This window comes from Ranitomeya imitator, chromosome 3 (assembly GCF_032444005.1).
Source record: "Ranitomeya imitator isolate aRanImi1 chromosome 3, aRanImi1.pri, whole genome shotgun sequence".
NCBI lineage: Eukaryota > Metazoa > Chordata > Amphibia > Anura > Dendrobatidae > Ranitomeya > Ranitomeya imitator.
Genome location: NC_091284.1, coordinates 97,191,632 through 97,214,355, shown reverse-complemented (window position 1 = coordinate 97,214,355; position 22,724 = coordinate 97,191,632). Strand labels below are relative to the sequence as shown.

Here is a 22,724-nt window from a genome sequence, read left to right as displayed (position 1 = left end):
ACTATCGATTAGTCATAGTTTAATACTACAAACATTTATATTATGTATAAAAAAATATGACCAAAATCTACAAATTTAGGTCACTTTGTATTGTAGATTGTGAGCCTTCGCGGGCAGGGTCCTCATTCCTCCTGTACCAGTTATGACTTGTATTGTTTAAGATTATTGTACTTGTTTTCATTATGTATACCCCTCCTCACATGTAAAGCGCCATGGAATAAATGGCGCTATAACAATAAATAATAATAATAATAATAATATTAGGGCTCATGTAGACGACAGTAGTTTTGGTCTGAGTGCGGTTCGTCAAAACATCGTATCACACTCGGACTAAAGTTATTCAATAAGGCAGTGCACATGTCCAATTTTGTCCAAAGATGAAGTGACACACTTTCACCACACACACACTCTCTCACCACACACACACACTCACCACACACACACTCTCACCACACACACTCTCTCACCACACACACACACACACACTCTCTCACCACACACACACTCTCTCACCACACACACACACACACTCTCTCACCACACGCACACACTCTCTCACCACACGCACACACTCTCTCACCACACGCACACACTCTATCACCACACGCATACACTCTCTCACCACACGCACACTCTCACCACACACACACTCTCACCACACACACACTCTCACCACACACACACTCTCACCACACACACACTCTCACCACACACACACTCTCACCACACACACACTCTCACCACACACACACACTCTCACCACACACACACTCTCACCACACACACACTCTCACCACACACACACACTCTCACCACACTTCAAATCAGAATCTTCCCTAATTCAAGTTTCCAATTAATAAAAAAACGAATATCACTTCTGTATAAGAGTAACAAGCATCTCTTCCTAAGAACTACTTAGAATATAAAGTAGAACATCCATATACGAACTTCCTAAACTAATCGAAATTAGTGTATCTACCAAACATCCAAAAAGTGGACCAATAGATGTCCGTTTTGACTCCTCGAAACTACGACCCATCCAACTTTTTAGGAGTAGGGCCAGTAGAAAAAGGTCAACTATAAAACAGGCAGTCAACACCAAAAATATTATTGGAATCCTTGTGAAGCATGTTTAACGACAGCTATACAAAATGTAGAAACAATAATACCAGCAAAAAGTGTAGTAGGATACGGTCATCTAAGCCTCCCTGTTATTACGAATGACCCAAATACAAAAAACCAAGTATAAATGAGAGGGGGATTATATGTAGCCAGAATTGCCAATATGCAGTTTTGCATAATTTTTTTCATTTAGTATTCGACCGCCGGCTTCCTAGTGTCATGTATTAAATGGCACCTCCAATGTTATTGGCATTTATTGCCAGAAAGTTAAATCTGAGGGCAGGTGACAGTCAGTAAGAGTCAGTGGCGTCAGCACCATCCCTGCAGTAAAGTTTTTGAGAGAGATCCGAGTACCAGCAAAAATTAAAGATTTCCTTTAAGGAACCCATTTTTTTTTCCTATTTTTTAAACTGCTGATTTCTACCCCCACTTTCTCAATCACACGTGTGACGAGGAAGGTCCACTCATTTTCAAACTATCAGACAATGCAGAAAAAAATATTCTATATATTTCTTCACGTTACCAAAAGGACTGAATCTGAAATTAGGTTTCCCGTCCTCAGGCAAGCAAACGGTTAAAGCTCCAACTTGACACATTAATTCTAATGAATACCACCATCACCATTTATTAAAGAGGTCTGCAGATCCTGTGAAACTGCACAATGCGGAAGGAGAAAAAGCATCATTAAGTACCGATAGCTACCATTCAATCATCATGCGGCCGTGGACATTAATCCATTTAATAGATGTAAACTACCTTCTTCCACTAATTAATAGGCTTTCCATAGCAATTTGCAGGGAAGTCTTCTTTCCTTCCAGGTTTTATCTCCTGCTCATATACTTACCATATAACGTGTATACAATAAATACTTAACGTACAAGATTTCCATCATTGGCAATGTAAAAGCTGATAGAAGTGGGAGAAAAATCTGCTGAAAGAGTTGCAGCATTTAGTAATTGCTTATATCTGCGCCCACGTCGCCTCCTTCGTTGTATTCCCGATTTTCTACCCCTATGAATCTTTATTCGGCTCTGAAATGTGCCCTCCAGGCAGAAACAAATTGCGTTGGAAGTTGTGCAAATTGCAGGCATGTCAGAGTATTAATCCAGATCAATGAGCGGAGGGAGATTGAAAAAACAAAAGGATCTGTCAGGGAATTTGCCGCCTGCCCTGCGAGGATTCTCCTAACTAAACAAATAAATGAACATGCGCAGCCTGGCAGCCGTGCCCCCGAGTCTGCAGGTGGAGGGCAACAAAGTCCAAATGATCCATTTCACAAGTAACTTCCACCGGATATGAAGGGTACAATGTGAAATGCTGCCGACGAGCCTTCTATATTATAGACTTACTACACGGCGAGCCATGATATGTTAATTGAGATGTCTGGTTTCAGAGACCGTTCTGACAACTGTAAGGGAATTTATCATCAGGCTATGATAAAGTTTTTGTTTGTTTTTTTTTTTCATTAAATTTTTTTCACGTGACTATTCATATGAATACAAGTTACAGCATTTACAATAATATTTTCTGTAGTTCACGTTCTGGCTTTGCAGTGTAGATTGAGACATGATCTGCATCAGGGTTAATTACAGCTCTTTATCTATAGCTTTCCAGCTGTACCAAAAAAAGACAGCAAACACTAAGCCCAGAAAAGGCTTTGTATAAACTCCTCTGCCATTCCCTCATCTCTGGCAGATGGGCTATACTTTGTCTTGTCCTGGACCATATTGGGGTATGTTCACAGGTGGCTTTTTAGTGAAAAACACTGAAAAACCGCTGAAACGAATTGAAATGCTGCAGATTTGTTCTTACCTAGATCAAGCACACATCAGTGATTTCTTGGATGAGAATATCGCTCCAAGTTTCGTTAGTGTTTTTGACCCGAGTTCCATCAATTTTTTTTTATGAGGTTTCTCAACCTTCTGCTATCAGTCAGTGAAAAAATGAACAGCACTCGGATGGCATCTGCATGATGTCCAATTTTTTCACTGCAAAGTTCGATCAGACACTCGGATTGACACTGGACAAATCTCTGCGATTTTGCACGAACCACCCTGAAAAAACTAAGGGCATGTGAACAGTTTTTATAGACCATCATAGGTATGTGGGTTATCCGTAAAAACCACAGATGGCACTTTTACATGGAAAACTGATGGTGTGAATGAGCCCAAATGGTGAGTAGTTTCAAAAGTTAGTATGAGATCCTTGAGGCTCAGTATAAGAACGCAACAACTTTTGGTGCTCTTTGTGGCACCATATAATGTTGTCATTGTAGCCTAGAAGCAATATGTAAGGTATACTGAGGTATGGTGAAGCCCAATACACTTCAATTGGTTCCATATAACAACATTTTATAACTGGTAGAATGTACAGAACCACAATACAGCCATGTGCATAAGGTCACGTGTACATTTAACTGGTGAAACACATCAGTCTGGCGCTACTTTGAAGGATGAAAAGTATCATACATGCTAATTTTCTTATATGAAACAAAAGGCTCAGTAGGTCCTTAAACGCTCCCATCAGTCTTATATTATACCACCATACAACTTGGAGGCTATATGGAGTCTAAGTTTAACCATACACGTATGACTTTAAATGGGTTTTCTCACAACAGACATACACAGGATAGATTATAAATGTATAATCACAATGACCCCACGACTGCTAAAATGGGATGTCCTGAGCCCCCCGTCTTGTCAAATTCAGTGACGAGATTTCAATGGAGTAGTAGTTGAGGAAACACTGTGCCACCAAATTCAATGTCTAAGAGAATTCCAAAGTATTAGAAATGTGAAAGATACTGGGTATGCCTTCCTAATGGAGCATGCCCAATAGTTAAGGACCTTATACACAAAAGACTGTGGACAGCTGAACCGTTCGGTAGGCATCTCTTCCAACTCCTCGGAAGAACGAGCGCTCTGGTGTTCTCTATTAGAGAACTAGTGCCAGACTACTCTGGCGCCTGCTTATCTCACGAGAACAAAAGAATCAGGAATCCAAAGTTAGACATGCTGAATCCTTATCTCCACCGACATCATCTGTCGAGGGAGAGCTGGGCAGCCCCACCTTAGGCTGTCAGTTGACCCTGCTGATGCTGTTAGTCTAGTGTATATGGGGGTCTTTACTCAATTAAAGTTCCTGACCACAGAGAGGAGGAACAAATGGGTTTGGGACCCTTCTATAGCAATTATGGGAAGTCCAAGCAGTGTTTGACCACAGAGAGGAGGAACAAAGGGGTTTGGGACCCTTCTATAGCAATTATGGGAAGTCCCAGCAGTGTTGACCCTAGCAATCAATTGGTTATCACTAGGGTTGAGCGAAACGGGTCGTTCATTTTCAAAAGTCGCCAACTTTTGGCAAAGTCGGGTTTCATGAAACCCGATCCGACCCCTGTGCGCCAAAGTCGCGTTTCAATGACGCGAAAAGCGCCATTTCTCAGCCAATGAAGGTGAACGCAGAGTGTGGGCAGCGTGATGACATCGGTCCTGGTCCCCACCATCTTAGAGAAGGGCATTGCAGTGATTGGCTTGCTGTCTGCGGCGTCACAGGGGCTATAAAGGGGCATTCCCGTCGACCGCCATCTTACTGCTGCTGATCTGAGCTTAGGGAGAGGTTGCTGCCGCTTCGTCAGAAGCAGGGATAGCGTTAGGCAGGGTCCATTAACCACCAAACCGCTTGTGCTGTAGCGATTTCCACTGTCCAACACCACCTTCGGTGTGCAGGGACAGTGGAAGCTACATTTTTTTTTTTCCTCAGCGCTGTAGCTCATTGGGCTGTCCTAGAAGGCTCCCTGATAGCTGCATTGCTGTGTGTACGCCGCTGTGCAAACCAACTGCTTTTTTCAAAGCACAAATCCTCTTGTTCCTTCCTTTCTGAACAGCTATCTTTTTTGTTTGTCCACACTTTTTATTTAATTTGTGCATCAGTCCACTCCTTATTGCTGCCTGCCATACCTGGCTGAGATTACTGCAGGGAGATAGTAATTGTAGGACAGTCCCTGTTTTTATTTTTTTTTTGTGGGAGATTAAGATTGGCATTTCTGCTAGAGTGCCATCCCTGTGTGTGCCATCTCTCACTCAGTGGGCCATAGAAAGCCTATTTATTTTTTTGCTTGATTTGGGTTCTAAAATCTACCTGAAAAAATCACTACATCAATCAGTGGGAGAAAAATATTGGCCTCTGGGCTTGTGTGCCACTCCTGACTCCTGTGTGTGCCATCTCTCACTCAGTGGGCCATAGAAAGCCTATTTATTTTTTTGCTTGATTTGGGTTCTAAAATCTACCTGAAAAAATCACTACATCAATCAGTGGGAGAAAAATATTGGCCTCTGGGCTTGTGTGCCACTCCTGACTCCTGTGTGTGCCATCTCTCACTCAGTGGGCCATAGAAAGCCTTTTTTTTTTTTTTTTGGTTTCTAAATTCTTCCTGAAAAAATCATTTTATTTTATTTTGTTTCTAAAGTCTCCCTGAAAAAAAAAAAAAAAAATCAGTGGGAGATTAATATTGCCCTTTCTGCTTGTGTGCCAGTCTTGACTCCTGGGTGTGCCATCTCTCTCTCTCAAATAGTGGGCCATAGAAAGCCTATTTATTTTTTTGGTTGATTTGGGTTCTAAATTTGACCTGAAAAAAATCAATAAATCAATCAGTGGGAGATAAATATTGGCCTCTGGGCTTGTGTGCCACTCCTGACTCCTGTGTGTGCCATCTCTCACTCAGTGGGCCATAGAAAGCCTATTTTTTTTTTATTTGGTTTCTAAATTCTCCCTGAAAAAATCATTTTATTTTGTTTCAAAATTCTCCCTGAAAAAAAAAAAAAAAAAAAATCAGTGGGAGATTAATATTGACATTTGTGCTTGAGTGACAGTCCTGCGTGTGTGGCATCTCTGTGATTTGGTGCCACAGAAAACAGAGTGTGTAACATTGTGCCTGATTTTCCTTGTGGTCTCACCAAGCTGTAAAGGGATAATGAAATCATACTGAAGTTATAGCTCACCGTGTAAGTTGTTTGACAGCAACAAATAAAGTTACTTTGGTTAAGTTTTTAAAACAATGAGGAAGTCTGGTGCAAGAGGTCGTGGCCGTGGGCGTTCATTGTCAGCTGGTAATGATGGTAGTGGTAGTGGAGCATCAGGTGGTCGTGGGAAAAAAAATATTCCACCTAAGTCTGGAGCTGTGGAGCCAGGTTCGTCGTCTGGCTACACAAGGCCTCGAACGCTCTCTTTTCTGGGAGTAGGAAAACCGCTTTTAAAGCCGGAGCAGCAACAGCAAGTTTTGGCTTACCTTGCAGACTCAGCCTCTAGCTCTTTTGCCTCCTCTTCTGAAACTGGTAAAAGCAGCGCGTCGCTTGTGGATGTTCACGGTCAGGGACAAGTCGCTTCCTTGTCCTCTTCAGCAAAAACAACAACAAGAGAGAAGGATGCAGCAGGCGACACAACGGGTTACTCCATGGAGCTCTTTACACATACCGTCCCTGGCTTAGAAAGTGAAGCAGTTAACAGTCCATGCCCATTACAAGTAGATTCTGACATGGAGTGCACTGATGCACAGCCACAGCCAGACTACTATGCTGGTCCTTTGACTCAGACCACAACATTGCCCTCGCAGGGTACTGATCCACAATCAGACCCTGATGAGACTATGTTGCCCCGTCACGAACGCTATACCACCGACCGACACGGTGACACAGACGAAGTTGCACACGAGCTAGAAGAGGAGGTAATAGATGACCCAGTTGTTGACCCCGATTGGCAGCCATTGGGGGAACAGGGTGCAGGCGGCAGTAGTTCAGAAGCGGAGGTGGAGGAGGGGCCGCAGCAGGCATCAACATCACAACAGGTTCCATCTGCCGGGTCCGTATCTGGCCCAAAACGCGTGGCAAAGCCAAAACCTGTTGGAGGACAGCGTGGCCATCCGGTTAAAGCTCAGTCTGCAATCCCTGAAAAGGGATCCGATGCTAGAAAGAGTGCAGTCTGGCATTTTTTTAAACAACATCCAATTGATCAGCGCAAAGTCATCTGTCAAAAATGTTCAACTAGCTTAAGCAGAGGTCAGAATCTGAAAAGTCTCAATACAAGTTGCATGCATAGACATTTAACCACCATGCATTTTCAAGCCTGGACTAACTACCAAACGTCCCTTAAGGTTGTAGCAACCTCGGCCAATGAAGCTAGTCAGCAACGCAACATCCCTTCCGTCACTGTAAGGCCACCATTTTCCGCACCACCGGCAGTATCTGTGCAGGTTTCTTTGCCAGCCAAAAGCAGTCAGGGTCAGGGAATCACCAGTTTTGTAGGAGGAAATATTGCATCTAGGGCACCGGCGGAAACAATACCGTCTCCAACCGTCTCTCAGTCTGCCATGTCCACCGGCACACCCGCTAGTTCCACGATCTCCAGCTCTCCAGTCCAGCTCACCCTACATGAGACTCTGGTTAGAAAAAGGAAGTACTTATCCTCGCATCCGCGTACACAGGGTTTTAACGCCCACATAGCTAGACTAATCTCGTTAGAGATGATGCCCTACCGGTTAGTTGAAAGCGAAGCTTTCAAAGCCCTGATGGAGTACGCTGAACCACGCTACGAGCTACCCAGTCGACACTTTTTTTTCCAGAAAAGCCATCCCAGCCCTGCACCAGCATGTTAAAGAGCGCATCGTCCATGCACTCAGGCAATCTGTGAGTACAAAGGTGCACCTGACTACAGATGCATGGACCAGTAGGCATGGCCAGGGACGTTACGTGTCCATCACGGCACACTGGGTGAATGTGGTGGATGCAGGGTCCACAGGGGACATCAATTTCGGGACAGTTGTGCCTAGCCCACGGTCTAGGAAACAGTTGGCTGTAGGCGTTCGCACCCCCTCCTCCTCGTCCTCCTGCAGAAGCGACAGCTCTTCCACAGACCGCAGTCGGCCAACCACTCCATCGGCAGCTGACACTATTGCACACCAGTTGTCCCATTATGGGCCAGCTACTGGCAAGCGTCAGCAGGCTGTATTGGCTATGAAGTGTTTGGGCGACAACAGACACACCGCGGAAGTTCTGTCCGAGTTCTTGCAGCAAGAAACGCAGTCGTAGCTGGGCACAGTAGATCTTGAGGCAGGCAAGGTAGTGAGTGATAACGGAAGGAATTTCATGGCTGCCATCTCCCTTTCCCAACTGAAACACATTCCTTGCCTGGCTCACACCTTAAACCTGGTGGTGCAGTGCTTATTGAAAACTTATCCTGGGTTCTCCGACCTGCTCCTCAAAGTGCGTGGACTTTGCTCACATATCCGCCGTTCGCCTGTACACTCCAGCCGTATGCAGACCTATCAGCGGTCTTTGAACCTTCCCCAGCATCGCCTAATCATAGACGTTGCAACAAGGTGGAACTCAATACTGCACATGCTTCAGAGACTGTGCGAACAGAGGCGGGCTGTTATGTTTTTGTGGGAGGATACACATACACGGGCAGGCAGTAGGATGGCAGACATGGAGTTGTCAGGTGTGCAGTGGTCGAAGATACAAGACATGTGTCAAGTCCTTCAGTGTTTTGAGGAATGCACACGGCTGGTTAGTGCAGACAACGCCATAATAAGCATGAGCATCCCCCTAATGGGTCTGCTGATGCAAAGTTTGACGCACATAAAGGATCAGGCGTCTGCACCAGAGGAAGAGGAAAGCCTTGATGACAGTCAGCCATTGTCTGGTCAGGGCAGTGTACAGGACGAGGTAGCGGGCGAAGAGGAGGTGGAGGACGAGGAGGATGATGGGGAGGAGTATATTTTTAATGAGGAAGCTTTCCCGGGGGCACTGGAAATTGGTTGCGTGGCAAGGCCGGGTTCTGGTTTTTTGAGGGACACAAGTGATGTAGATTTGCCTGAAACTGCCCCTCAACCAATCACAACCGCAGATTTGACAACTGGAACTTTGGCCCACATGGCTGATTATGCCTTATGTATCCTCAAAAGGGACACACGCATTACTAAAATGATGAACGATGACGATTACTGGTTGGCCTGCCTCCTTGTTCCACGCTATAAAGGCAAATTGCAAAATATTATGCCACATGAGAACTTGGAACTAATATTAGCAACCAAACAATCAACTCTTGTTGACCGTTTGCTTCAGGCATTCTCAGCACACAGCGCACGTGATCGTTCTCACACGAGCTCCAGGGGGCAGCAGACCAGGAGTGTTAAGGGTGCACACATCAGAAGTGGCGTTGGACAGAGGGGTTTTCTGACCAGGTTGTGGAGTGATTTTGCTATGACCGCAGACAGGACAGGTACTGCTGCATCAATTGAAAGTGACAGGAGACAACATTTGTCCAGTATGGTTACAAACTATTTTTCATCCCTTATCGATGTTCTCCCTCAACCATCATTCCCATTTGATTACTGGGCATCCAAATTAGACACCTGGCCAGAATTGGCAGAATATGCATTGCAGGAGCTTGCTTGCCCGGCAGCTAGTGTCCTATCAGAAAGAGTATTTAGTGCTGCAGGTTCAATATTAACCGAAAAAAGGACTCGTCTGGCTACCCAAAATGTTGATGATCTAACATTCATTAAAATGAACCACAACTGGATTTCGAATTCTTTTGCCCCACCTTGCCCGGCCGACACCTAGCTTTCCTATGAAAAGCTCTTGCCTGTGGACTACTGTGAATTACTTTTCTAATGTCTAATTTGCTGCAGCTGATTGTCCAGCATACGACATGTTTACACCTCCCTAAATGGCCAAACTCCCCACACGGGGCCGTGGTATCGCGACTTGGCGCAAGCACCCGTGAGAGTGCCGTTTGTCTGAAGAGGTGGGTGTGCCCGCTTTTGGTCGACGGCACTGCTACTGGGTCCCTCATAGTACAATAAAGTGTCTCTGGCGGTGGTGGTGTGCACCCAACGTCAGACACACTGTTGTAACATGAGGGGCCCTGGGCCTGTACCGCCGGCCACAAGAGAGTTCACCCACCCCCAGGTCAAACATTGCTCTACCACTTCCACAGTTATCTCTCACACTTCCACCAATGTTTAGTCTAAGCGCTGACATCCTTCCATTCCTGCCACTGACAATACCATTGTGTTGACATGTATGATGGTACTTAACATAGTCAGGGGCAGTGTCCTCTATTTACCACAGTAAATACTTAGCGCTAAATTAGTAGGTCTGAAACTACGCAGAGGATCCCACCCCTGTACCTAATGATTGCACCCTTTAGTGTTTTCGTTTTGTTTTAATGCGAGACATTCACATTTATTTATTGTTTTGGACTACTAACTGGCAGACACTCATTACAATCGGCCTCCGCTGACCAGACCACTGCTGCCCGTGTACCCCTGGAACCAATTTTAAATTGCCTACAGCCAGCCCAATTTAATTATGTTAGGCCTTCGAAGCCTGTCTGCGGCCCGTTCTTTCAACTACTACTACACTGACCTGTCTACTGCTGCCCGTGTACTCCTGGAACCAATTATAAAGTGCCAACAGCCAGCCCAATTTAATTATGTTAGGCCTTCAAAGCCTGTCTGAGCCCCCCTCCTTCAACTAGGCCTCCACTGACCTGTCTACTGCTGCCCGTGTACCCCTGGAACCAATTATAAAGTGCCTACAGCCTGTCCAATTTTATTATGTTAGGCCTTCGAAGCCTGTCTGCGGTCCCTCCTTCCACTAGGCCTCCACTGACCAGACCACTGCTGCCCGTGTACCCCTGGAACCAATCATAAAGTGCCTACAGCCTGTCCAATTTTATTATGTTAAGCCTTCGAAGCCTGTCTACGGCCCGTTCTTTCAACTACTACTACACTGACCTGTCTACTGCTGCCCGTGTACTCCTGGAACCAATTATAAAGTGCCTACAGCCTGTCCAATTTAATTATGTTAGGGCTTCGAAGCCTGTCTGCGGTCCTTCCTTCCACTAGGCCTCCACTGACCTGTCTACTGCTGCCCGTGTACCCCTGGAACCAATCAAAGTGCCTACAGCCTGTCCAATTTTATTATGTTAGGCCTTCGAAGCCTGTCTGCGGTCCCTCCTTCCACTAGGCCTCCACTGACCAGACCACTGCTGCCCGTGTACCCCTGGAACCAATTTTAAATTGCCTACAGCCAGCCCATTTTATTATGTTAGGCATTCGAAGCCTGTCTGCGGTCCCTCCTTCCACTAGGCCTCCACTGACCAGACCACTGCTGCCCGTGTACCCCTGGAACCAATCATAAAGTGCCTACAGCCAGCCCAATTTTATTATGTTAGGCCTTCGAAGCCTGTCTGCGGCCCGTTCTTTCTACTACTACACTGACCAGTCTACTGCTGCCTGTGTACCCCTGGAACCTATTTAAAAGTGCCTACAGCCCAATATTTTTTTATGTTAGGCCTTCGAAGCCTGTCTGCGGCCCGTTCTTTCTACTACTACTACACTGACCAGTCTACTGCTGCCCGTCTACCCCTGGAACCAATGTTAAAGTGCCTACAGTCCAATATTTTTTATGTTAGGCCTTCGAAGCCTGTCTGCGGCCTGTTCTTTCTACTACTCCTACACTGACCAGACCACTGCTGCCCGTGTACCCCTGGAACCCTTTTTTTTATTGCATAGAGCATCCTTTTTTTAATAGTAGGCGTACAAAGTCTGTCTGCGGTCCACTATTGAAATTGTCCTCCACTGCCCAGAGCAATGTTGCCTGTGTACCCCTGTAACCTTTTTTAAGCTGCAGTGAGCCACATTTTTGGTTTAAGGCCTACTACCTGTGTCTGTCTGCGCCACTCAATTCAGCTGTGTTCCTTTGAAAAAAGCTGAGCGTCAATAGTCTTGTTTTCAGCCTCTAGGAATTTTAAAACTGCATTGGGGCTACAACTTTGGTAGGGCCTACTAACGGTGTCTGCCGCCACAAGGTGTGCCCCAGGTTTCGTCCACATTGCTTCGATCTTCCTACTCTCGTTTAGTAGTTGGTGAAAACTACACTGCATAAGGCCTACAAATTGGGTATGGGGTGTAGAGACGGTGTGTTCAACTCCAAGGTGTTCCCCAGGTTTCCTCTCCATTGCTTCAATCTTAATGCTCTCGTTTAGTAGTTGTTGGAAACTACACTGCATTAGGCCTACAAATTGGGTATGGGGTGTAGAGAGACGGTGTGTTCCACTCCAAGGTGTTCCCCAGGTTTCCTCTCCATTGCTTCAATCTTAATGCTCTCGTTTAGTAGTTGTTGGAAACTACACTGCATTAGGCCTACAAATTGGGTATGGGGTGTAGAGACGGTGTCTTCCACTCCAAGGTGTTCTCCTGGTTGCCTTTCCTGAGCTTCTATCTTCAGGCTCTTGTTAAATAGTGGTTAAATGGAACAACTGCATTTGGCGTACTAGTTGGTTTGGGGCCTACTAACAGTGTCTGCCGCTCCTTGCTGTTCTCCTGGTTTCCTGTCCTGAAATTCCATTTTCAGGCTCTCGTTAAGTAGTTGTTAATGTTATACTGCATTTGGCCTACTAGTTGGGTTGGGGCCTACTATCGGTGTCTGCCACTCCTTGCTGTTCTCCTCCACTGAACAAAGCTGTGCCGCCTGTTTACTACGGTTGCCAATTTTGAACTGCATTTCGACTACTTACTGATTTGGGCCTACTCTCTGTGTCAGCCTCTCATTCCAGTTGTCCTCCACTGCAATGCCCCCTGGTTAGTCCTGTGTTACCAATTTTGAACTGCATTTAGCCAACTTTATTCTTTGGGCCTATATCTGTGTTTCCTCCTCATCCTGCCCATTGTCCAGCCAGTGATAGATGAGTCTGCTGGTACATTGACCCATAACGCAACATTCCCCGTGCACGCTACACAGCAAGATTGTGACCCTGCTGAAAGTCAGGTTCCTCTTCCCGCATACCGTACCACCTTACACGGGGACAAAGAGGAAGGTGCAGATGAAAGTGCAGGTTCCTTCATCAGGTGGGGGGAGGAATACTAGTTGGCGACGTCACTGGCACAGGGCCTCTCATAGTACGCAAAAGTGTTGCTGCCGGTTGGAGGCGCCCCCGCCGTGCAAACACACCGCTGTACTTTGAGGGGCCCTGTGCCAGTGCCAATGCCAACGAGTGGGCCCCCCCTGCTTGCTCAGGATCACAGCACTTGCAAAGTTGAAATACTTACCTCTCCCTGCTCCACTGCCGTGACGTGTTCCAGATTTCCTGGGCCCACTAATTACTTGAACCAGCCCTACCCCCCACAACTTTAGCCAAATGACCCCCAATTTCAAATGCCTTCCAATTATTATAAGGTAAATTACGATTGACAAGCTTCTGTAACAAGAATGGATGTTTTTGCCATTAAAATGGGCAGTGTAGGTGTTTTCCTGGCCTCCACTCACTGCCGACTATGCTCCCCCATTGACTTGCATTGGGTTTCGTGTTTCGGGCGATACCCAACTTTTCGCGATAATCAGCCGATTCCACTCGACTCGACTTCTAAGATAGTCGGGTTTCGCGAAACAAGGCTCGAATCTAAAAAGGTCAAGGTCGCTCAACCCTAGCTATCACCTATCCAGATGATAGGTGATAAAGGTTCACTGTCTAAAAACCCCACCTAAAGGTACCGTCACACTAAGCGACGCTGCAGCGATACCGACAACGATCCGGATCGCTGCAGCGTCGCTGTTTGGTCGCTGGAGAGCTGTCACACAGACAGCTCTCCAGCGACCAACGATCCCGAGGTCCCCGGTAACCAGGGTAAACATCGGGTTACTAAGCGCAGGGCCGCGCTTAGTAACCCACTGTTTACCCTGGTTACCATCCTAAAAAGTAAAAAAAACAAACGCTACATACTTACCTACCGCTGTCTGTCCTCGGCGCTCTGCTTCTCTGGTCTGGCTGTGAGCGCCGGGCAGCCGGAAAGCAGAGCGGTGACGTCACCGCTCTGCTTTCCGGCCGCTGTGCTCACAGCCAGACCAGAGAAGCAGAGCGCCGAGGACAGACAGCGGTAGGTAAGTATGTAGCGGTTGTTTTTTTTACTTTTTAGGATGGTAACCAGGGTAAACATCGGGTTACTAAGCGCGGCCCTGCGCTTAGTTACCCGATGTTTACCCTGGTTACCAGCTAAGACATCGTTGAATCGGTGTCACACACGCCGATTCAGCGATGTCTACGGGGAGTCCAGCGACCAAATAAAGTTCTGGACTTTCTTCCCCGACCAGCGACAGCACAGCAGGGGCCTGATCGCTGCTGCCTGTCACACTGGACGATATCGCTAGCGAGGACGCTGCAACGTCACGGATTGCTAGCAAAATCGTCTAGTGTGACGGTACCTTAAGTGTTTTTTACTGTAATAATGTTTTCTGATTCGGTCCCAATGTACAGTATGTACCAGGAAGAAAAAGAGTATTTGTGAAACTGGATGAAAGTGTACGTAAGTCAGGGTTCATTTAGACATCCATGCAAATTGGTCTGATCTCGGACTGCAATACACAGAATGGCCGTGGGTCTCCAGGCCCAAGTATGAAGGCTTCATGTATTTCTAGGAGTTGCACTCAGGTCAGGAGAACACAGGCAGTCTGTGCTTCACGGTCCATGATATGACCGATTTGCATAACCGCCTGAATGAGCCGTTTAAGCAAAGTTCCTTAAACCTACCATCCCTTACAATCTAAGAGTTGGAAAACCTAGTTGGATGTTGACAACATTTTCACAGAACACAGCATTTCTCAGCTTAAGAAATACAATAGGAAGACTTGGAGACTGCAATTGATCTCATCACCCCATGTAATCACATGGACAGGCACAGCATCTGATCAGTCTTGGAAAGAAATTTGTTAAAAAAAAGGAACACACAATTGGGTTAAAAGAGGTTTCGAAAAAGGTAAAACATAACATGCCATATAGTATGTCTTGGTCCTCCCACTATATAAAGTTGTATATATCACTGTACAATAAAAAGTATACTTATAATTCCATAAATCTACTCTTTACTTTTTATGATAATAAAGGAATCTGAGGGCCTCGTTTTGTACTTTGGGTTTCTGTGCAACAGTTCATATAGAATTTAGAGGTGAGCTCACCATACTTAGAACGTTCAGTCTAAAACCCAACTCAACGGTCAACTTACATAATCAATATTTTTCAACTAAAAAGGTTTTAAAAAATCCTGTTTATATTACAAAAAAATAAGTGTCTGAGTACCCATTTTCTGTAGGCTCTCAGAGTGCTGCTGCTGAAGAGGGAGGAACCTGCACAGCACTCAACCAACCAAGCGCTGCTCAGCAGAGGGAGGTCCAGGCAGGTGATGGTGAGGAGAAGAGGTCTGTGCCCGAGAACTGTGGTGCACATTAGTGGCATCAAAACACTCAGGACGCTGCTTCTTTCTCTCATTTGGCCTGTACGCTTTGTGGCACGCTGAGATTTCTTTTTTTTAAATAAACAAGTCATAAAATAATGGATAATGACTCCTACTTTAGGACATCAAGGAAATGTTGGTGTCCAATATAGTATACACTGTCCATAGAATAACATCCATAGAATAACGGTTTGATGCCAACTCTACCGATTGGATGAAGGCTTCATTATCAATGCAATATCTGTTCTTGAAAGCAAATCAAGGCAGCAAAGATTGAGACAGAGAGACTCATTGCCAGAGAGAGTAAAAATAATCCTAAAATATTCTTTAACTACGTAAATAGTAAGAAACTAAAAAATGATAGTGTTGGCCCCCTTAAAAATAGTCTGGGTGAAATGGTGGATGAGGATGAGGAAAAAGCCAATATGCTAAATGACTTTTTTCATCAGTATTTACACAAGAAAATCCCATGGCAGACAAAAAGACTAGTGATAAAAATTCCCCATTAAATGTCACCTGCTTAACCCAGTAGGAAGTACGTCGGCTTCTAAACATCACTAAAATTGAAAAATCTCCGGGCCCGGATGGGATACACCCCCGAGTATTGCAGGAATTAAGTACAGTCATTGATAGACCATTATTTTTAATCTTTAAAAACTCCATAATAACAGGGTCTGTACCACAGGACTGGCGTATAGCAAATGTGGTGCCAATATTCAAAAAGGGGACAAAAACTGAATTCGGTAATTATAGGCCAGTAAGCTTAATCTATACTGTGGGTAAAATCCTGGAGGGCATTCTAAGGGATGCTATGCTGGAGTATCTGAAGAGGAATAACCTCATGACCCAGTATCAGCACGGGTTTACTAGGGACCGTTCATGTCAGACTAATCTGATCAGCTTCTATGAAGAGGTAAGTTCCGGACTGGACCAAGGGAACCCAGTGGACGTAGTGTATATGGACTTTTCAAAAGCTTTTGATACGGTGCCACACAAAAGGTTGATACATAAAATGAGTATAATGGGGATAGGGGAAAATATGTGCAAGTGGGTTAAGAGCTGGCTCAGGGATAGGAAAGAAAGGGTGGTTATTAATGGAGCACACTCGGACTGGGTCGCGGTTAGCAGTGGGGTACCACAGGGGTCAGTATTGGGCCCTCCTCTTTTTAACATATTTATTAATGACCTTGTAGGGGGCATTCAGAGCAGAATTTCAATATTTGCAGATGACACTAAACTCTGCAGGGTAATCAATACAGAGGAGGACAATTTTATATTACAGGATGATTTATGTAAACTAGAAGCTTGGGCTGATAAATGGCAAATGAGCTTTAATGGGGATAAATGTAAGGTCATGCACTTGTGTAGAAGTAATAAGATGTATAACTATGCGCTTAATTCTAAAACTCTGGGCAAAACCGTCAATGAAAAAGACCTGGGTGTATGGGTGGATGACAAACTCATATTCAGTGGCCAGTGTCAGGCAGCTGCTACAAAAGGCAAATAAAATAATGGGATGCATTAAAAGTGGCATAGATGCACATGAGGAGAACATAATTTTACCTCTATACAAGTCACTAGTTCGACCACACTTAGAATACTGTGCACAGTTCTGGTCTCCGGTGTATAAGAAAGACATAGCTGAACTAGAGCGGGTGCAGAGAAGAGCGACCAAGGTTATTAGAGGACTGGGGGGTCTGCAATACCAAGATAGGTTATTACACTTGGGGCTATTTAGTTTGGAAAAACGAAGGCTAAGGGGTGATCTTATTTTAATGTATAAATATATGAGGGGACAGTACATAGACCTTTCTGATGATCTTTTTAATCATAGATCTGAGACAGGGACAAGGGGGCATCCTCTACGTCTGTAGGAAAGAAGGTTTAGGCATAATAACGGACGCGGATTCTTTACTGTAAGAGCAGTGAGACTATGGAACTCTCTGCCGTATGATGTTGTAATGAGTGATTCATTACTTAAATTTAAGAGGGGACTGGATACCTTTCTTGAAAAGTATAATGTTACAGGGTATATACACTAGATTCCTTGATAGGGCGTTGATCCAGTGAACTAGTCTGATTGCCGTATGTGGAGTCAGGAAGGAATTTTTTTCCCCAATGTGGAGCTTACTATTTGCCACATGGGTTTTTATTGCCTTCCTCTGGATCAACATGTTAGGGCATGTTAGGTTAGGCTATGGGTTGAACTAGATGGACTTAAAGTCTTCTTTCAACCTTAATAACTATGTTACTATGAATTTAATTGAAGGCGAAAAGCCTCAAATTAGTGTCTAATTACATACAAATAATTATAGATACTATCTTCTTGATCTTCCGAACTTCTAGTTTACTCCACGCTATGCATGGCAAGTACAGCCACTGCCTTTTCATCATAAAGAGGCACTGATGTGACTGCAGATTTAATCTTACTATTTTTATTTTTACAGTGGAAAAACCATAAAATGTCATACGGAGAATGGCGGCAGCCTCACTGTCTGAATGCAAAGGGTTACTCAGTGAAGTGTTAGATTGCTGCATTGAGACCATGGATAATAAAACAGGCGACGAGAACTGCAAACTCTTCCTGCTCTGCGGATTAATTTTCAGTCTGTTCTCTCACTAGCATCCTTAAAGGTACTGTCACACTAGACGATATCGCTAGCGATCCGTGACGTTGCAGCGTCCTCGCTAGCGATATCGTCCAGTGTGACAGGCAGCAGCGATCAGGCCCCTGCTGTGCTGTCGCTGGTCGGGGAAGAAAGTCCAGAACTTTATTTCGTCGCTGGACTCCCCGTAGACATCGCTGAATCGGGGTGTGTGACACCGATTCAGCGATGTCTTCGCTGGTAACCAGGGTAAACATCGGGTAACTAAGCGCAGGGCCGCGCTTAGTAACCCGATGTTTACCCTGGTTACCATCCTAAAAGTAAAAAAACAAACACTACATACTTACCTACCGCTGTCTGTCCTCCAGCGCTGTGCTCTGCTCTCCTCCTGCTCTGGCTGTGAGCGTCGGTCAGCCGGAAAGCAGAGCGGTGACGTCACCGCTCTGCTTTCTGGCTGCCCGGCGCTCACAGCCAGACCAGAGAAGCAGAGCGCCGAGGACAGACGGCTGTAGGTAAGTATGTAGCGTTTGTTTTTTTACTTTTTAGGATGGTAACCAGGGTAAACATCGGGTTACTAAGCGCGGCCCTGCGCTTAGTTACCCGATGTTTACCCTGGTTACCGGGGACCTCGGGATCGTTGGTCGCTGGAGAGCTGTCTGTGTGGCAGCTCTCCAGCAACCAAACAGCGACGCTGCAGCGATCCGGATCGTTGTCGGTATCGCTGCAGCGTCGCTATGTGTGACGGTACCTTTACAGAAAGAACTACAAAAAGCTTAGGAAAAGTGGTATTTTCAACAAATATGTATAGAGGGACATTTGCATATCTGTGGATCACCAAAGTCTCTTACTTCAGCGCGGGAAGGATTAAGGTCACTCATGGGGGGTGTAGTAGCTGCACAGATTAACAGAACAGCCTTTAAGACAGATCAGTGCTTATCATTCATGGGAATGTATTTCCAGGGTTGACACAATATGCACAGTCACTCTGATCTTCTCTTAAAATCGCTATGGTATTCTTCTTACGGATACTGGTATAGCGGTACAAGCACAAAACTTTAAAGATCTTAAACTTGGGTAAGTCATTGTGGGTATCTCCCTGGCAATATCAGATAAAATTCTACACACAAGAATATAATTTAGTATGAAAAATAGACAAAGTAGGTTAAATGATAAAGTGTTTTTAGCTGCCTTTTTAGGGCATATTTTGCAGTGCCAGGTTGACTGGTGTCCCCAGTTATCATCTCTTGTACATACTTGAGGACTACAGTCGATCCAGCACAGGTATTTTCAGCTCTCTCAATGTACTACAAATGGATTAAATCTTTGTATATATGCAAATATAATCCAAAATGTATTACAATTTAACCAAATTCTCAACCACCCAGTAGATCACAATGTTGGATATATTCCGCCAACTACAAAAAAGGAATATAAAGAACGAGTATAAAAAGTGACGACACACTTTGTTAATGCCAGTTCTCAAAACACCACAAATGAAAGTTAGTAATCCACTCCGTGCAGGGCATGCTATTGAAGGTGCACTCACAGGCAAACACCTACTGCCTTAATCACTTTCCGGCCGGTATAAATATTTCATCATCAGACTGTCTACTTTTTTCTTCCTTTTCTTATCTTCTTTTTTTGCCAGTTTGCCGCTTTTTCCATCTTTGTTGTCTTCTGGAGGCTCTTCTTCCTCTTCTATGTCCTTATTTTTAGGCCCCTTTTTCACACTGCTTCCACTACGGTAAGATACTGTAGAGCCTGAGGAGGAATTGGATTCTGAGGATGATGATGAGGAGGATGATTCAGTTTGTTTCTTCTTTGATTTCTTTTTGGACTTCTTAGAACGTTTTTTAGAGCTCTTCTTTTTACGTTCCTCCTCAGAACTAGAGCAAGAACTACTCTTTCGAACTCTACTTCGTCTGCTGGAAGCCCTGGAGAAGTCTACAGCAGATGCGGACCTTTTGAGACCAGAAGATGACTCACCTTTTTCTGTATGTAAGCTCTTAATACTTCTTACACTTTTTGTGTCATCATCCTCCTCTGAATCAGGATCAAGACTTTTCCTCTTAAACTTAATAGGTTTGTAGCTCAGAACTTCATTGATGGCAGCCTCAAGGTCTGGATCTAAGTAGTTGCGGTGTGAAACAGGCTGAGGATCTCTACTTTCTAGTGCAATGTCTTCTCCTCCAGGTGTTCTAGCCTGGGGAGGTACTGAAAAACTACGTCCAGAGGAGTGCTGACTATACAAAGACCTAGTATCACTAAACCCAATGCTAACGGAATCATCAAAATCATCTAGTGTACTTCGGGCCACAGACAAACGAGTGTCAGAGCGGTTGGCCAATGTTGGACTTTCTAATCCAAAGTCTGAACGCCTACTGAGTGAAGGACTTAAGGCTGACAAGCCGTTACGTGGTTCATCTAGTTTAGAGGTGCTACGTCTTAGACTAGGTGGACTAGTAATACCAAAGCTCAATGAGGATTTTGTTTCATCTTCATCTTCTAAAGTCCGCCTGTTGGAGAGGCGACTGGAAACGACTGACACTTTATCAAACTCTGGGCTTGCAATGGACCATCGCTTGTCAAGTCCCTTTCTTGCTCGACTAGATGCTTCAGTAAATGCTTGAGACACCAGTGATGCCCGATCATCCAGGTCTTCACTACCTTGAGATTTTCTCCACGAAGTTACAGACATTGTATCATCAAGGGCACTTCCAGAAGAATCTTTCTGAACCCTTCTAAATGACCTATCCGGGGACTCCGATCTATCTTTCAGAGTGGAAAACAAAGAATCCACATCGCCTTTGCCAGCTATAGAGTCCTTAATGTTTACCCTTTTTCTATAACTGAGAGAGCTCATTACTGACACTGGCCTGTCATCCACCTCTTTGACTTGTTTGGCAGGCTTTAGTTCTTTTCCCTCCTTCATTTCTGTACTCTGACTAGGTCTTTAGTTGTGTGAAAGAGTGGAAGTTTGATGCATGTTAAAATGTCATGAAAAGAGAAGAAGACAGAAACAGTTAAGAAACAATATAAAAATTTGGAAAATGTATGACAGAACAAGAGCATGGAGTAGAAACAACAAAATTAAATGAAATTAAAGTAGACAGGATAAAAAATTGTACCGTGTACGCCTTAAAACCAGTGAGATGCAAAGTCCTAGTCATCTTTTTGCACAAGATTATGCGCAACATCTGCCAACATACACGGTATTCATGTGGAACATTTCTCAAGTGAAAGATTATAAAGACAAAAAAAAATCTTCTAAATGGAAAACTCATCCACCTGTTCTACAGAAAGAATACCTTACCTGGGCAAATGAGTGCTGAGGTGTGGGTGTGAGGTCACTCAGACCTCCAGCACGACTCCATAATTACCTTACTTATTTGGTTAGATAATGAAATAAAGAGATCATAATCTCTGCCCAAGATTTTAACACTGCACCAAGAAAAATTAGTTTGGGGACAATGTTGTTTGAGCTTCGATGCTGTGGCCCGTTGCTAATTGCTTGGAAATGACTAATGTGTAGAATGATTCAAGCTGGCTAGAGAGTACCCCAAGTTATAAATTGTGATTGGTTTTGTGCTTAATGACGCAGACTATTTGCTGATGACCCTCAGCAGAGGGATACAACTGAAATAAACATGCTTCTTGAAGAAGTCTTCTGCTTTTATTGCCTGCTTCACAAAATTACAACTGCAGTGTTTGCAACAGTGCAGAGATGAAAATAAAATTTTCTGTATTTGACCAAGTTGCTCAGTATCTGCGATTAGAAATATATAAAAATGCATCCAAATAAGCAGCACTAGACTCTCAATCCGTAATTTCTGAACAAATGCCAACAAATTAACAATTAAGAGGAGACATGTTAGATGTTTTGATCCATGGGGGTCGGGGGTCGAGACCTCCACCAACTGTAAAATGAAAAAAGCATTCACCTTCGAGACATAAGATGGACTCTGACGACCAATTAAGACAGTCTCAAGTCTAAGAGAACAGCACTTCTGCTCCCTTATTTTAGCAAGCAATTGGTTGAGGTTTCAGCACTCGAAACCCAACAGATCAAAGGTTCCGATATGTGTCTATCAGGAAAAAGTCCACTTACACTATAAACTGAAGCTCCATTTTTTTTTTTAACATTGGCTTTGTGGTAAGAAAAATGTAACTTTTTTTAGTACATTTTCATTCATTATTTATTCATTTATTCTGATGATTGCTTGCATACCTGAATAAATCCTTCAGCAAAACTCATTAACACATGAACATATTAATGGTCTGACGAGTATAAAAATACACCTAATACATCTGTTAATGAATTGAACTGCAGAAAGAAATTGTATTGTCAAATTAGTAACTTGAAAACTATAAGCTGAAACGTGAAAGGGTATTTATATCTGGTATTTTGTACCATCACTTCATAATCGTGGAGATTTCATTCTCTACAAGCAGTGTTTCCAACTTCTGTCCTCAAAAGCCACCAACAGGTCATATTTTCAGGATTTCCTCAGTATTGCACAGGTGATGGAATTCTTGCCTGTCAAGGTACTGCAATTATCACCTGGGCAATACTAAGGAAATCTTTAAAACATGAACTGTTGGTGGGTCTTGAGGACCAGAGTTGGAAGAACACTGCTTTAGGACCAGCATAATCCAGAGAATGAAAAGAAATGCAGCACTGCCCAATTCAAGCAAATGAGGCTAGGTGGACA

The 22,724-nt window shown here is 44.4% G+C and overlaps 2 protein-coding genes across 9 annotated transcripts in view; both read right to left on the bottom strand.

Moving 5' to 3' along the window:
* Positions 1-22,724, bottom strand: part of MYO18A (myosin XVIIIA) — a 420,009-nt gene that overhangs the window by 4,439 nt on the left and 392,846 nt on the right. The gene's annotated exons all lie outside the window — the stretch shown is intronic.
* Positions 19,543-21,000, bottom strand: LOC138672806 (uncharacterized). The gene has a single exon (XM_069761199.1). It carries the CDS (start codon positions 20,942-20,944, stop codon positions 19,577-19,579), a length of 1,368 nt encoding a protein of 455 aa, XP_069617300.1. The 5' UTR covers positions 20,945-21,000; the 3' UTR covers positions 19,543-19,576.